The 17,418-nt window shown below is 40.9% G+C and overlaps 1 protein-coding gene across 1 annotated transcript; it reads left to right on the forward strand.

Annotated features, from left to right (window-relative positions):
* Positions 1–29: 29 nt before the first annotated feature.
* gga1 (golgi-associated, gamma adaptin ear containing, ARF binding protein 1) lies at positions 30–17,391 on the forward strand. Its single transcript, XM_017692979.2, has 17 exons — positions 30–131; positions 1,931–2,015; positions 3,132–3,207; positions 4,376–4,474; positions 4,761–4,884; positions 5,175–5,275; positions 7,025–7,105; positions 8,675–8,812; positions 9,181–9,262; positions 10,817–10,927; positions 11,197–11,334; positions 11,664–11,740; positions 11,834–12,018; positions 12,447–12,679; positions 12,823–12,992; positions 15,224–15,334; positions 15,463–17,391. The coding sequence occupies exons 1-17, from the start codon at positions 89–91 to the stop codon at positions 15,571–15,573; spliced, it is 1,965 nt and encodes a 654-aa protein (XP_017548468.2). The 5' UTR covers positions 30–88; the 3' UTR covers positions 15,574–17,391.
* The last annotated feature ends 27 nt before the right edge of the window (positions 17,392–17,418 follow it).

A 17,418-nucleotide genomic window follows, 5' to 3' on the forward strand; every position in this document is an offset into this window, starting at 1 on the left:
CAGACGCAACTCAGACTCGTGACTTTTCTTAATCACGCGGTATATCGCGAGATGTTGTGGCTCCACTTTGGAAGGAATCTCCGTAAAGATGGCGGCTCCGCCTGAAGAGGGGAGCTTGGAGTCCCGCATCAGTGAGTTGCACCCGGTTTAAACTAGCAGACATCTAACAGCACGACTGACACGTCGCTCTGTCGATAAGCCGTAATCGGACCAATTAAAGCGGTCACATTTTTCTACATACGGGACGCTTTGTGCAGTCATATGTAGCCAAGTCTGTCGGCTAACTAGCCTTAGCTTTAGCCTAGCGCAGTGGCTGTAGGCTAAGCTAACGTTACCGCTTGCTTTTCTGACTCAATCTTATTTGATTTCTTATTCATGCATTTTATTTATTTAACGTTACTTTTTATTACCGACAGTTGGTGTGAGTGCTAAGCAGTCACTCCGTTCATGACACCCGTTTAAATGAAAGACAACTAATTTGTTGTGCCAATCACAAACACTGTCACGGCTGAACTTGGCGTGCTAGCCAGCTAACTAGGCTGCAGTGTCGGCTCTGTATATTGTTATAACTGTCAACAAGCGTACAGGGAGTAAGACGAGCGGTTTTAACTGATTATTCAAAGATTTAATGTAATGTTTAGCTCATTCCATTTGTGAAAATGTAGCTGCAACTAGATATCGGAATATCTACATGCTGAAGTGGACACTTTCATTCGAATTTTCCGTTCCACCTTAAATAGTGCAGCAGTTACGATCAGGCACATGTAATGCGCTTAAATGTAGCTCCTGCACCATTTAAGGTGGAACGCAAAATTCGGCGAAAAAAGCTGACGAAAAGAAGCTTACTTCAGCTTCGTGGCTGCTAGCTGTTAGCCGTCAGGCTAGGTTGTGTTAGCTGCAAAAAGTTTCCCGAGAAGATGATTCATTCATTTGTTTTCCGTATGAGCTGGAAAATGTGCACACTCGTATTCGTTTACCTCAAGATCGTTGTGAAATCGTTTGTGGCTAAATCTAGCTAGTGCTTATTAAGACGAAACTGGCAGAAAATGCAGAAACAAGTCCTTACTCAACGCTGCATGACATTACCTTGATGTTTATGCCTTTTGCCTTTTAAAGGAGAATTCCGCCGTTTTTCAAAATGCCTGCATAATTCAGCGGTTGAGATGTGAACAGTCATCCAGAGCGGTTTGATGTGAAATGCTTTTCTCTAGAGACACTAGCTACATGACTCAGATTTCTTTACAGTGGTAGTGAAAGGAACCAGGGTTCACGTCGTCTACAACACACACAGAGCCATTTTATTTTACCCTCCAAAGCAAGCAGTGAACCTACACGTGTCTTTTGAGCTTTTATATATAACGTTGATGACGCTGAAGTAGTGGCAAATCTGAAGTGATGCGTTCTGTTTTACCTGCATGTGTCCTCCTCAACGAGTTTTAGGCCAAAAAACATATCTAAACACGAGTGTAAAATATTCTCACACGTCAGGCAGTGTTATTACATGTATTCATGTAATAACCTTTTGTGAGAGAGCTTTTAGAAGTAGATATCTGGTTCCTGTCACTGCCATTGTGAGCGTTTCTGTTCCAGAAGGTTTCTCCAGAATGGGGAGTTTTGCACCGAACTGCTCTGAATGACTGTTTGCAACCATCAATAGATTTATACAGCAATTTTGAAAAATGAGTGGAATTCCCCTTGAATGCCATGGAATGTTACTGTCCACTTTAAAGGCAATGAGATTTGGGATTTTGTAGGCTATACTCTCTCTGATGCTACAGCACTGGCTAAAAAAGATAGAGGTTTTTAGTTTTAGTCATCCTTGGATTTAAACGCGAGCCTTTAGTGAATGTCAAGTTTTTTTTTTTTGTTTTTTTTTTAAAACTGATAGATTTGTACTTATGCTACATTTTCTGTACATTGTCATTTGTAGACAAAGCGACCAACCCATTAAACAGAGAGACTGACTGGGATAGCATCAAGGCTTTTTGTGAACAGCTCAGCAATGAACCTGAAGGGTGAGTGCCAGGTCACATGGATCTGATCACTGTGTAGTGCATGGCCCTCACATGAGTACCCTGGACAAAGCATTTACTTTGCTGCGGTGCCCTGAAATGATTGGAATACTTCAGTTGTTATCCATCCATTTAATGAATAGAGGAGAATGTAATTTAAAGAATTTCTTGAATTATCTATCGGTGTTTCAGAGATTTAACATTTTAACACAATTTTAGATGCGCGTAAGTATTGGGTCCTCTGACCAGGGTCCTCTCTGTGTGGAGTTTGCATGTTTTCCCCATGTCTGTGTGGGTTTCCTCCCACAGTCCAAAGACATGCAGTCTGGCCAATTGGACATGTTACATTGCCCCTAGGTCTGAGTGTGCGTGTGATTGTGTATGTCTGTATGTCTGCCCTGCGATGGACTAGCGACCTGTCCAGGGTATATCCTGCCTTCCGCCCAATGACTGCTGGGATAGGCTCCAGCACCCTCCGCGACCCTGAGGGAGAAGCGGCTTGGAAAATGAATGAATGAATAAGTATTGGGGTAGCTGATTAGACTTTTGGCGTTTTGTATGTTTTCCCTGTTATTTTTAGTATCCTACCTTTATTGGAGATGGAAATTTGTGTCTCATTATGTATGTATTCTTAGTTTTGGATTTTTTGATTGTTACCAGAGAGAATACAGGACAGCACTGACCATGTAGCTTTCTTTTATTTACAGCACTGTTTTTCCATCTTCCTCCATTGGCATTTACATGTTTACTAAAGCTTAACATTAATCTTGGATTTGTGTATATTTAACTAAAAATCTTTGACTGTTGCAAAAGACCAATGCAAATGGGCCACTGGGCACAACACTTTGTCAGCACTGTTGGACTCATTTCAGCAGAAGTTCACCTGCAAGTCCCCATTCCAGTTATGTAGGGAAAAAAATTATCACATGACTCCTGAATTTTAATAGCCTTTTCTGTAGGTATAATGGTATATAAACAGGCAGGAAATCCAGGATCTTGTTCTGCACTATGGAGACACCTGCCAATTGTTTCTATTAATCCAAAGCAAAAGTACCTGGACATTAAATGCACAGAGTTTCTCTGGCGATTACCTTTTTATCATATTCTCTTTTCCTGCAGTCCCCAGCTGGCCACTAGGCTTTTGGCCCACAAGATCCAGTCACCGCAGGAGTGGGAAGCCATGCAGGCACTCATGGTAAGATGAGATTGTGCCCTAGGCTGGCTGTTTGGATCTGTTGTGTAGTGCTGACAATTTATGGGTGTTTTGCTATTATTTTTAGATCTATTATTTCCTTGCTGTAGCTGGGAGGAGCTGTTTGTAATATTAGCCGTTTAATCTTACCAATGACATCTAGATTCTCTTTCTCACTTCAGGGTGCTAATATGCACTGTCTCTTGCCAAATCTACGTGTATCTATTATGCTCTGTTATCTAAGCCACTATCTGGATAGTGAGATGCAGCTTTTTCATTATGTCTAAATGGTTTCATGAAACAGATCATCCTGTACCCAAAATATTCTGTGGGCATTCAACTATGGTTTAGTGGTGAGATCAGAGAGATTTGGTGAGCTAAATTAGTGAGATTTGAGTGGCTTGTCTGGATATGAAAATGATATTGGTATTGGCAAAGAAATGACTTATTGTTCATTTTGCAAACTGTACTCTGGAATAAAAACCTAATGTTTAGGCTACTGCATTAAAATGTTCTTCATTCCTGCCTTTCTAGAAGTAAATGTTACTTTTGTCTGTAATGCTAATACAAGTAGTTGTGCAAATTTCTATATTTTACAAATGTTTATCAGTAGTGAAACTGGCAAATATGTACATGAAAAATTTTGCGTGTCTGAATTGCTGTATCCTTATTTTTTAGATTGTTTCTAGATTGTTGGCTGTTGAAATGTTGTCAAGGCTGTTGTAAGGGGTGGGGTCCAGTGGTTTTCTCATGTAATGCATGGAGTTACATATTTCATTAAAGCCAGCACTTAATTGAAGGTTTAATTTGTTGGTTTGTTGTGCATTTTGAAGTAGTCACACGTCATCCCCTTCGCTTTCATAAGCTTCATAAGATTTTTCAATCATTTTTATATTTTCATGTCACACAGAGTATAAAAATGAGCTGGAAGAGCAGAGAGATTATTTGTAAGAGCCACAGCCTTAAGGCATTAGATGGTATCCTCTTCCTTGATTAATCCCACTGACACTTAGGGATTAGCTTTCTGTGATCCTTTCATTAACTGTGGAACAGATTGACTATAATCAATAATAGATTAGACGGATGGGGGATTTTTTTTAATTTTTTTTATTAAACGTTTGAAGGATGGTCTGTAATGTATACACAATTTTGTGTGTGTGCATGGGAAAAGGTCTTGGAAACATGTATGAAGAACTGTGGAAAGAGATTCCATAACGAAGTGGGAAAATTCCGCTTTCTTAATGAGCTCATTAAGGTGGTGTCTCCTAAGGTAAGGCCTATGCTGCTGTATTTCTGTGTTATTTGACCATTTGACTGACAGTTGACTGACGAGCACTGTTTCACTATAGGTATTGTAATATTTAAGCTTTGACCATAAGTGTATCAACTTATATTGTCAGAATATTTAATTCCTTAAAAACTACATCAGTGTTAGAATCGGGCTGGGCCAAGTATGTGTCGGTGAAGGTGGCATACTGTAATTGCGTAAACATTTTGTAATAACAGGCTAAGCTTGGCCTACAGAGAATCTTATACTGTGCTGTGCTTTGTTACAGTACCTGGGCTCTCGAGCTCCAGAACCTGTTAAGAAAAAAGTTCTAGAAATGATGTATAGCTGGACTGTGGGTCTTCCTGAAGAGACAAAAATATCTGATGCCTATCAAATGCTGAAAAAACAAGGTAACTTGGCCTGTCCCTTGAACTGTACTTTATGACGCATCTGCTTTAGCGTGCTCATGCTAATTTTTCTGTTCCTAAATCCTCCTAGTAGAATATGCAGCATTGTTTACCTCAGTTAGTAGTTTTATTATTTAATCCTTCTAAAAATCCCTTGAGAAATGGATTGTTTACTGTGAGTTATTTGTAATTTCTAGAAACGTTAGGCAGTCCTATGCTCAGGAAGTCTCAGCATATGCAGGGCATATGTTTTGCGTGGTGCTAAGTGTTGGAGTTCCTTCTCTTTCTTCCAGGTATTGTGAAACAGGACCCAGCACTTCCTGATGACAGGCCCCTCCCCCCTCCTCCGCCCAGACCAAAGAACGCTATATTTGAAGATGAAGAGAAGTCCAAGGTACCCAGTAGTATTATTAATAATCAAATCTTGCATTTCCTTAGTAATTTTATTTAAATAATATTTGATATCTGCTTTCTTTATTTCAATGTCATCTGTGTGGTTACATGCATCTCCAAACTGTATTTATTCAGGATTTTATTTTATTCTTTGTCTACATAGAAGGTATGCGACTTTGTTTGTGGTGAAAAATGCCCAGATGTGGCTATGATTTAGCCCTAGAATAAAAAGTTTTATTTTTTTAAGTTTTTTTTTTTTTTTTTGGTGGGCTCACAAATAGTTTGATGAGCTCTGCTTCGATTTGCTGGTTTACAGCAAGGCACTGCTATTACATGCTGGGGCTGTTCATTCTGGCACCTTACAAGCTGTAATAATTAAGGGGGAAAAGATTAAGAAGCTGGTGAATGGGAAGCCAATTTCAGCCATGTTTATAAGATGAACATCAGCTTCAGTTCAATTTCTCGGGAAGGGCATGAGAAGTTTGAACATCTTAATCACAGTCTTCTTCACAACACCTGCTTGTTTTGTAGGGCGCAGAGATTAATGAGCCAGGACTGTTTAGGATTTGGGAATTGGACTGTTTTACTGCCCTCTTTTGCAAACTCTTCTCATTCAACTATGCCAACATAAATGCAGTTTTCCACTCTGTGGCACCTTTATCTAATGTGTGACTGAAAAAGCTGCATTCATTTGCTGAGTCTGGTGTGTTGAATTATTGGAACTGAAGTGTGCCATAATGCCACTTTCGTTTCTGTTGATTTATCTCTTATTTTTTCATATTAATTTTATATCATGTTATTCTCACTCTGAATTCATGTAAACACTTCACATACATAATTTTTGCCTTTTCTAATTAAAAGTTTTCTGGCAAGTTTAAAACTTGCATTACAAGTTTTTACCACTTTGTGTCAAATTATAGCGGTAGCCCCCACAAACCATTAGTGCAGTGCAGGAGCTGCTTGGCAGCTATTAGGCCAAAACGATCATCACATTTCAGCACATAGACTGTTAACAAATATTTAGCTAAGGAGTAAGGTACTACCTTACCTGAACAGACAAGCACACAGACCATTAACAAATACTTTTCTAAGGCACAAATCAAATAAATAGGACAAAAAAGAAGGTATTACAGTATTAAGCACTTCGGTTACATCAAACGAACAACTGAAAGACACTTTTGAAATGTGTGTTTTGTCAGTTGGCCAGTTTGCTAAAGGTTAGGTGGATGCTTTTATTTTTATCTTTAATCCTGTTTTAATATCTTTAATACTGCTGATACTGCCATAAAAAAATCAGCAATTATGAGCCTACATAGTACCAGCCAGCCAATATATTGGTTACTCTCTTTCATTAATGTGAAGTAGCTTATCTCTGTGCTTATAAGCCCAGTTCTGAATTTCAGTTGCTCCTTCACCAGTCTGAATTCACTGCAGTATGATAGTCTTTATGCACATTATTGAAGTCCTTCAGCATTGTCCTCGTTCAGTGGGATCTATTGTCAGAATGCTAAAGGCAGTGCTGCCTTTTTCAGCAGTGGCTGAGTGGGGCTTAAACTGCATTCTTCAGAGCAGCAGGGGTGATTGTGTAACTCGGCAGTGGAATTCAAATTACCTGTCCTTGTGTAAACAACTGGCATTACTTACAGTACTAGTTGTAGATTTTAATGCAGTAATGAACCAAAATAAATTGTCTTTATAAACTTAATTTTCTCATCTCGTCTCTTTTGCTCTGACTTTTGTGGTTATATAGATGCTGTCTCGCCTGCTCAATAGCACTCACCCCGAGGACCTGAGAGCGGCAAACAAACTCATTAAGGAAATGGTTCAGGAGGTTAGTGTGTGTGCATTATGTGTACTTTTTCCCTCTGCCCTGAACACCCTTCCCATAGGCAGTGTAACATCATGTAAGCCAGTTTTGCAGTTACCTAGGGGGCAACACTGCCTGTTGCCCAGTGCCCTTGGCCACAATTATTTGCCAACTAAAATTGTAGAGCCACAAATGTCCTTCACTAAAAACAAAACTACATTTCACTCTGCCATGTGAGTCTTAATTGGTCCGATGCAAAACAAATTGCATCAAATCATTGTTCTTATTATTATTATTATTTTTTTTTTATTTAAAAAAAAAAATCCTTTTTCAAGAGTACTTTTGAGTCTTATAGTTCTGAAACTTATTGTTAAAGCTTCACTATGTATGATTTGGATATTTGAAGAGCTCTTTATTGGAAGTGGATAATTGTGTGGGCTCTGAGCCCCTTCATCAGTGTAATGTTGATTTTTGCATTTTAAGCCTTTTTGAGTGTGTTTTGTAAGACCTTAATATGCAAACATGTAATCCAAAGAAACACCTGCAAAACATGACCCAATACCTTAGACTTTTACATTTATTATTCAGTTTGTGACCCAATGTTTAAGCATAGTTAGGTTATACAGCAAAACAATGCTCCAAAACACAGGCCACCTTTGAATGGCTGAAAAGGAAAAAATCAGGCTTTGGAGTGGCTGAGTCGTGACATGAATCCCATTAAGATGCTTCTGTTATAATTAGTTGGATGATCTGGAACATTTAAAATATGACAGATTGGCAAAAATAGAAGATATTATACTCAGCCCATGCTGCATGAAACACAGCCTCTATAGACAGCTGTCTCTGGACAGTTTCAAATTAAGCAGTTTCATTCAAAATAACATGCTGCTGTTTGTTTAGCTGACTTATACATCTCCACCCTTGCTGGGGAAGTGGTTGTGATTGATTTTTAAATCGGCTAAAATCGCACAGTGTATTCCTTGGAAATATGCCAAAGTGAAATGTATAAAAACTGATGGCAATTGTTATGAAGTCAGTAGCACTTCTTGGTGAGAGCAGAGGTTTCTTCCTTGCTTTTGGTTATTAGCCCCACAGTGTCTAACGCCACAACTGGTATCAGGATGTTGGTATCTGAATTTTTATTTGTATGAGAAAATGAGCGTGGTATAGATGCATCCATAGTTTTAAGTTTACGATTGTCGCTGAAAACAAATGTTAAGAGTGAAGTGTGTGCAGGTTTAGTAAATTAACAAAGCACCCAGTTAGTCTCACAGGTACTACAAAAGTGTATTTACACCCTCCACACCTTCAAAGCACATAATAATCAACAAATAATCTTATCATAATGATATCTTAAGCCAGATCTATTTCTACAATTGTGTAACTTGAAACTATAGTTTGCAATAACTTTCGTAATCCTTATTAAGACACGACACTTTCTGCATGCAAGATTATTTTACCTGTTTGTAGATCTTAGTAGTGTACAGTAGTATGTTTCTCCTTTGACACAAGTTGACTTCCAGCATGCATCTCTTTGAGGATTTCATCTTTTAGTATCAGTTTATTGTACACTATATTTGTCTGTGTGTTTAGGATCAGAAGCGCATGGAGAAAGTGTCCAAGAGAGTAAATGCCATTCAGGAGGTGAAGGAAAGTGTAGGGCTGCTCACACAGCTACTGGGGGACTACAGCAAAGATAATAGCTCACATGGCAATGAAGAGCTTATTAAGGTATGTAATCTGATACACATAAATACACCATTACCCACACCAGGCATGTTAAACTGGGTTCCTTCTGGGTCAGAGCATTGCAGAGATCAGTATTTTCCTTTTTCAAGACTTTGCTATTTAGCTGATGAGTTTAGTCAGATATGTCTATTGGGGCACAAGACTGAAGTCTCCAGTGCTGTATTGGATGACTGGAATCTGACGTGACCTACTTCCTCTGAAATGACTGCAAACTTGTAGCTAAACATGAAAAATACAGTGATCAAATCTGAGCAGTTTTTGGCTTTATAATGTTTAAAAAGATTGTGATACATTAGGGATTATTTAGGCTTTAGAGTTTAATGTGTTTGCAACTGTATTTGTCCTGGAAGGATCTGTATCAGCGCTGTGAGAAGATGAGACCAACCCTCTTTAGACTGGCCAGCGACACTGAAGATAATGATGAAGCTCTAGGTAAGAGCCAAAAGAGGCCAGAAGTGGTTATATAATGAGGGGAAACATATTTGAGACCAATCTGTTATTTAATGTCGTTTGATTTTGTACCTATAAAGATGAACCACAAAATGTGTATCCATAAGCATAAACAAAAAATTAAAGATTATATGAAAATGTTCTAGATACTCAAATGGGAGAAGTACACTGTATGAACAAATGTATTGGGACACACCTCTTAATCATTGAATTCCAGTATTTCATTTAGTCCCATTGTCACGGGTATATCAAATCAAGCACCTAGAGCTCACTGAATTTGAGTATGGTTTTGTAATAGGATGCCACCATTGCAACAAGTCAGTTTGTGAAATGTCTGCCTTACTAGATATTTCACAATCAACTGTGTGGTGTTTCTAAAAAAAAAAAAAAGGAAGTGTTTAAGAACCACAGCAACTCTGCCACAAAGTGGCAGGCCAGGTAAAACAGTGAGGTCACTGAGTGCTGAGGTGCATAGTGCCTAAAAGTTGGGAACACTCTGCATGCAAGCCTTACATCGCCAAGTGCCGGATGGAGTGGAGTAAAGCAGACTGCCACTGGGCTCTAGAGCAGCGGAAAAATATAGTCTGTGGAGTGACCAATCTTGCTCCTTTATCTGGCAGTGTGATGGAGCCTGGGTTTGAAAACTGCCAGAAGAACAATACATGCCTGACTGCTTTATGCTAACTATGAAGTTTGGTGGAGGAGGGCTAATGCAATGGGGTTGTTTTTCAAGATTTGGCCTAGACCCCTTAGTTCTATTGAAGGGAAATCTTAATTCTTCAGCAGACATTGTGGACAATTGTATGCTTCCAGTTTTGATGAGAACAATTTGGGGAAGGCCCTAGCCTGTTCCAGCATGACTGAGCCCCAGTGCACAAAGAACGGTCCATAAAGGCATGGTTGGGTGAGTTTGGTGTGGAAGAACTTGACCAGCCCACACAGAGCCCTGACCTCAACCCCATCAAACACCTTTGGGATGAAGTAGAATCAGAGATTGTGAGCAAGGCCCTCTCGTCCAACATCAGTGTCTGACCTCGCACATGCTTCTGGATGAATAGGCAGAAATTCCAACAGACACACCTCAAGATCTTGTAGGAAGCTTCCCAGAAAAGTGGAAGCTGTTATATGCAAAGAGAGGACCAACTCAATATTAATGGATTTAGAATGGGGTGTTATAAAAGCTGGGGACTTGGGTGTCCCAGTACTTTTGTGAAGTACAAAGGTGTGAACATCATGGGGCTGCCTGCAAACAGTACTGGGATATCACACATCATGGAAGGAAACCTGAATAGAGCTTTTATTGTTATTTCATCTATCTACAAATACGCAGTAGAGTGAAATTACGTTCCTCCAGGAACAACACGGTGCAAAAAAAGAATAAAGTGTGAACGTGTAGAGTCATGTACTGGGAGATATTAGAGGAGAATTTAATCTTATCGGCCAAGAAACTGAGATTTGGGAGATGGTGGATGTTACAACCAGATAGTGACCTCAAAGACGAAGATTTGATTTAAACTTGTACATGTTCCTCCACAGCGGAGATCCTACAGGCGAATGACAGCCTGACCCAGGTAATTAACCTGTACAGGCAGCTGGTGAAGGGAGAGGAGGTGAATGGAGACAGTGCTACTACTCCCACACTTAAAGGTAAAAGCACCACTGAACTACACCCAAAACGCTGTATGCTTTACCCACACTCACTACGCGCACCCTACCAGGTGTATCAGCACAGCAACATGAAAGCAAAATCCTGCCAGTAACAGCACCACTAAAAACTACGCATACATTCTCAACTATGACCAGTGTTACACACACTATGCATATGCTCCCAAGAAATCGCATAAGTCAACCTCCTGCACATACACTCTTGGATAACTGCTGCCTTATGTTTTCCACTGCTGCGTCTTTGTCGGTAGGCGGCAGCACGGCTTTGTTGGATCTTAGCGGGCTGGACACTTCACCTTCAGCTCCAACTTTTCCAGAATTCCCTTCTCAACCGACACCATCACAGGACTTGGGAATCAGCCTGCTAGATGATGAGCTCATGTCTCTAGGTAAGTGTTGACTTTCTTCCTTTTAGGTTCGTTTGGGGCTTGTGAGTACAGATGTTTAGATGTGCAAAGTCATTGCTACATCAGTATATTGTTTTGCAAAGTAGGATAGCTAATCAGATAACTTGAGTCCAACTCAAGCCTGTCCAGTAGCAGAAAGAAGCATGTTCCTATTGAATGATCCTTGCTCATAGCTTTTAAGCCTCCTTTGCAAAATACCCCAAGACTACAATATTTTATACATGCACTTTTATAATCAGGTTCAAACCATTTGGAAAAGGAAAAAAAAAACCCAAACAAAGTGTGCCTGACAACAATCTGTTTTGTTATAGGATTAACTGATGTTACTCCTAGTCCTAACCTGGCCTCCTCCCAATCTGGTGATGCTACAACATGGAACTCATTTCAGGTTAGAGAGATAGTGACCTGATAACTGCTGCTTCAGAACATTGGTTTCGTTACAGATGGTTATTTTAACAGCAAACTTGTCTGACTTTATCAGTCATCAGATACTGTAGACACACCCGTCCCACCAGTACCAGCCACAGTGCTGTTGCCATCGGTTACAACCCCCCAGGCCCCTGCCACCGCTCCACCTCCTACCACCAAAGCCCTGGATGAGCTGGACTTGCTAGGAAAGGCACTACTGCAGCAGTCCCTGCCCCCAGAGAGTCTGCAAGTCAAATGGTAGGACTGCATTGAGCCATAGTTTACCTGGGTTTAAATCAAAATACAAACTATGCATATTTGATTTAATTTATGATTACACTGTTGGGGGAACTGTTTACAGAATGTTACTAGAATGTTAGTTGAATAGTTTCATGTTCGAGTGGGTGGTAACCAGCCCTGGTCCTATAGATGAGCCTTCCTACAGAATCTAGTCCCAACCACAATCTGCAGAATTCCTTAACAGGCTGAGTCAGATGCGTTAGATGAGAGAGCATTTTTACAATGTTGGAACTAAACTCGGCAGGAAAGTAATATCTCTAGGAAACAGGGTAACCACTGCTCTACTAGCTTTACTAGAGGCTTTTCACATTTATAGGTAGTGATGTAATTTGTCCATGACAAAGATGCTGAGTTGACATGCAGAGGCTTAAATGTTTGTTTTGTAGGGACAAACTTCAGCCTCAATCCAAGCCTACACTTAGAGATCTCCAGACTAAATCAAACACCAATCCTGCCACGAGCCCCAGCCCAATACTGGCCTTGGCCTCAGAGCATGGGAACCTGCTAAACTCTCAGACCAGTCATGAGGTTCCTGCACTGGGCATTGGTCCAGCCTCTAGCCCTCAAGATGAAATCTCTCTGGTCAATGTTACTGTGCCCCTGGAATCCATCAAACCTAGTAAGAAACCCATCTCCGTGCATTTTCTTTTCTCCTGCTTTGATTTTACATCTCATGGAACCACTCATGTCCATGCTGTGTATATATTTTGCCTGTTCTCAATATTATGTTCTCTTCCATTTCTTTCTCCCCTCACCTTGCAGGTAGCATGTTGCCAGTGACAATCTTTGATAAACACAGTTTGCGAGTTCTGTTCCATTTTGCACGTGACTGCCCTCCGGCCCGGCCTGACGTTTTGGTGGTGATCATTTCCATGCTGTCCTCTGCTCCGGTTCCCATCACAAACATCCGCTTCCAGTCTGCCGTTCCCAAGGTAGCTCGGCTCTTTAGCAATAACATTCTGTCAAAGTGCTTACTGTAACTGTCTCGTTTAGTAGTCCTCAGTAGGTAGGAAGAAGGGTAGTGGAAGAAGAACCACTGGAAACTGCAGAACAGACTAGAATGGAAACATTCCTGTTCCAGTCATGCATTTGCCAGGACCTTTCATGAGAAACTAAACAGTAATTTAATCTCTTACTATGATCAGTTCCCTTAAAACAATGATTAACAGCACTTCTTTTCCCAACTGGATGTCCCACATATGTCTTGAAATATAGAGCTCATGTGTAAAATACACTGCTCAAAAAAAATAAAGGGAACACTCAAATAACATCCTAGATCTGAATGAATGAAATATTCTCATTGAATACTTTGTTCTGTACAAAGTTGAATGTGCTGACAACAAAATCACACAAAAATCATCAATGGAAATCAAATTAATTAACCAGTGGAGGCCTGGATTTGGAGTCACACACTAAATTAAAGTGGAAAAACACACGATAGGCTGATCCAACTTCGATGTAATGTCCTTAAAACAAGTTAAAATGAGGCTCAGTAGTGTGTGTGGCCTCCACGTGCCTGTATGACCTCCCTACAACCCCTGGGCATGCTCCTGATGAGGTGGTGGATGGTCTCCTGAGGGATCTCCTCCCAGACCTAAAGCATCCGCCAACTCCTGGACAGTCTGTGGTGCAATGTGGCATTGGTGGATGGAGCGAGACATGATGTCCTAGATGTGCTCAATTGGATTCAGGTCTGGGGAACGGGCGGGCCAGTCCATAGCTTCAATGCCTTCATCTGGCCGGAACTGCTGACACACTCCAGCCACATGAGGTCTAGCATTGTCCTGCATTAGGAGAAACCCAGGGCCAACCGCAGCAGCATATGGTCTCACAAGGGGTCTGAAGATCTCATCTTGGTACCTAATGGCAGTCAGGCTACCTCTGGCGAGCACATGGAGGGCTGTGCGGCCCTCCAAAGAAATGCCACCGCACACCATTACTGACCCGCTGCCAAAATGGTCATGCTGAAGAATGTTGCAGGCAGCAGATCGCTCTCCACGGCGTCTCCAGACTCTGTCACGTCTGTCATGTGCTCAGTGTGAACCTGCTTTCATCTGTGAAGAGCACAGGGCGCCAGTGGTGAATGGTGTTCTCTGGCAAATGCCAAGTATCCTGCACGGTGTTGGGCTGTGAGCACAACCCCCATCTGTGGACGTCGGGCCCTCATACCAACCTCATGAAGTCGGTTTCTAACCGATTGTGCAGACACATGCACATTTGTGGCCTGCTGGAGGTCATTTTGCAGGGCTCTGGCAGTGCTCCTCCTGTTCCTCCTTGCACAAAGGCGGAGGTTGCAGTCCTGCTGCTGGGTTGTTGCCCTCCTACGGCCTCCTCCACGTCTCCTGGTGTACTGGCCTCTTTCCTGGTAGCGCCTCCAGGGTCTGGACACTACACTGACAGACACAGCAAACTTTCTTGCCACAGCTTGCATTGATGTGCCATCCTGGATAGCTGCACTACCTGAGCCACTTGTGTGGGTTGTAGAGTCCGTCTCATGCTACCACGAATGTGAAAGTACCACCAACAAAAGTGACCAAAATCAGCCAGAAAGCAGAAAGGTACTGAGAAGTGGTCTGTGGTCCCCACCTGCAGAACCACTCCTTTATTGAGTGTGTCTTGCTAATCGCCTATAATTTCCACCTGTTGTCTATTCCATTTGCACAACAACTGTGAAATTGATTGTCAATCAGTGTTGCTTCCTAAGTGGACAGTTTGATTTCACAGAAGTTTGATTTACTTGGAGTTATATTGTGTTGTTTAAGTGTTCCCTTTATTTTTTTGAGCAGTGTATAATGGACAATTGTCTGAGTGAGATTAAGAAGCGTTAGCCTCTTGTTCTTTGTAGATGTGAAGCACTGTTATGTTTATCAGGCTGAAGAGTCTCTACAAGGGGGAGCTATTAGCGCTTTTATGAAGCACCAAAACCTGCTTAGAGTGCAGTTTTGCATCATGGCAAAATAATTGTTCCTAATGACTTTCATGGAGATGTTTTTCAGTATTGTCATTTTTAATCAACCAATGACGCCTGCCAATTACTGCCACATTAACAGTAAACAGTAATTCTATTATCTTCTGCTCACTCCTGTAAAACTGAAAAAAAGTGTTACATTGTGAAACTTTGTTTACTCATGTTGCTGTATATTTGCGTTAAATGTTTGTGTAGACAATGAGGGTCAAACTGCAGCCCCCATCTGGAACAGAGCTACCAGCCTTCAACCCTATACTTCCACCTGCTGCGATAACGCAAGTCCTGCTACTGGCCAACCCTCACAAGGTGTCGCATGCGTCCAAATCCAGAACTTTGTAGTGGTTTTGTTTTGAGGACCAGATAGTAGTGTGCACTTTTAAAACGCTTGCATGCATTTCTGTCAGTCATGTGCCTTTTGTCGTTTCTTCTTATAGGAAAAGGTTCGGTTGAGATACAAGCTGACCTTCGATTTAGGTGAAGAATCCCATGACGAGAGTGGAGATGTAGAGCAGTTTCCACCTCCAGAATCCTGGGGGAACCTTTAGGGACAGACTGACTTTCTGCTGCTTTATCCTTCTGCTTCCTGTCGGTCTCGTCTGATGGCAGTGGCTCTCACTATCTGTGGTTCAATTCTAATCCTAAGAAAACTGAGCCTCTACTCACTTCCCCTATGAAGGTCAAAAGACAATAATGCTCATATTCTGTCATTTCTAGCAAGCAACACCGAAGAACCTTGGGAAACTTGATAGAAACTTTGAATGGAAGCATGTGAAGATGACAGTTGCAGGCCCCATACATGTCCCCCAGTGGAAATGGCTAGGTGAAGTGAGAGAGGGTCTCATTTTTCTGAAGTGGAGTCAGGCCTATGTGAGAGGATTTGCCTTGGACCCCTTATACTGTTTTCATCTCTTGCTTTTCTCCTCTATTATTAGTCTTTTATTCCAACAAACGGTTTTAAACATCTAACCCTCATCTTCCTCTGCTGCCTCGCTGGCTGTCTTTGTTTTGTGAAACTGTTAATGATGCAGCATCAGGCCTTCCTGAAGTTGAAGGCATGTGCGTGCTTGTCCCTCATAAATACTCCATTGTGCTGTCTATAGTAGAGAGAAAAATATCTGATCATTTGTATTTTATTTACAGCTTGTGATCGGAGTGGGTCACTGAGAGCTCAAATAATGGGACAATGAAAATGACTTTGTGTCTTAACTGTGATTTAAGATGTATGTGCTTGATCATCTTTAATGGAAGTCCAGTCTAACCCTGTTTGCTTTTGGTTTATAATGAGCGCTATCTTGGTCACATCCATAGTTATGAGTTTATTTGATTTAAGTTAGCATATCTGCATTTTGATTGTCATCATTCATGGAATTTGCACATATTCTCTGATTATACATGTGTTCCGTGTTGATTCAGCAGATTGCATGTTTTGTTCATGACTGACCAAAACTACTAGTCCAATATGTAATGGCAAGTTTTTGCATTCGGATTGAAATGTAAAATGGTCTAATCTGGCAAATGAGCCCCTTCTTGCTGGTTACTGAACAAGATCTTTGCACTTAATGAATGTGTCCTCACTCCAAAATGCTGTTTTCTCTTAAGCCCCTGCTGTCTTTGCCCTGCCCAGCAGAATTAATTTAACATCAATGCTGACGTCTTGTTTAAATCTACCGTATGTGCCTAATCTGATGTTTTACATTCAACCTGTACTTTTTTTAATGCTGACATGTATATACATATTTACATTTATTTGTCTGTAATGTTTGGTTTTGGTTTGGATGTTTGGCTGTAGCTTTTATCATTTTTTTTGATTGAAAGATCTTCAGTTTCTTTTCCCTGTGTTGGCACAAAGTCTTGAGTTCCAGATGATTATGAAATTGTTATTGATATTTGATGTGATGACCTAATCTGTGCTTTATTTTGCCCTTGTGACTTCTAAATGAGATACTTCAGTCCTTCTAAAATAGCTTTTGCCCAGGTAATTGCAGCACGTTGGGTGATATGGACACTATTATTAGTTTCAGACAAATAGTAGAAACACACTGCTATATTCATAAGGCTGGAAGAAATGTTGGACTTGGTGAGTTCTAAAACAAATAGTTTCGGTGTCTTTGTCAGGCTCAATGACAACTGTCAAGCTGCACTTTTCATGTCATTTTGTAGCCACATCACTTCCCAGGCCCCACCTCCCCGCCCATCACTGTTTTCCTCCTGACTGTAAATAACATTGGTATTGCAATTATGTACATTTGCCAAAAACAAAAAAGTACAGAGAGCAAATAATAAGTATGGAGGAGAACTGGGAATGTAGTGCAAATATGTATTTAAGGGAAATAAAGTTATTCTTTTTCTTGGGGGTTTAAAAATGGATTCTCACTTTCGTTTCAATAAAT

This window comes from Pygocentrus nattereri, chromosome 30, assembly GCF_015220715.1.
Source record: "Pygocentrus nattereri isolate fPygNat1 chromosome 30, fPygNat1.pri, whole genome shotgun sequence".
Lineage (NCBI taxonomy): Eukaryota > Metazoa > Chordata > Actinopteri > Characiformes > Serrasalmidae > Pygocentrus > Pygocentrus nattereri.

What these genes read in the sequence shown, in the direction of transcription:
- gga1 (XM_017692979.2), top strand. Translation starts at nt 89, where the DNA reads ATGGCGGCTCCGCCTGAAGAGGGGAGCTTGGAGTCCCGCATCA. An exon ending in GAGAGTCTGCAAGTCAAATG is followed by an intron (nt 12,019 to 12,446) that starts GTAGGACTGCAT and finishes TTTGTTTTGTAG; the next exon opens with GGACAAACTTCAGCCTCAAT. An exon ending in CCTGGAATCCATCAAACCTA is followed by an intron (nt 12,680 to 12,822) that starts GTAAGAAACCCA and finishes CTCACCTTGCAG; the next exon opens with GTAGCATGTTGCCAGTGACA.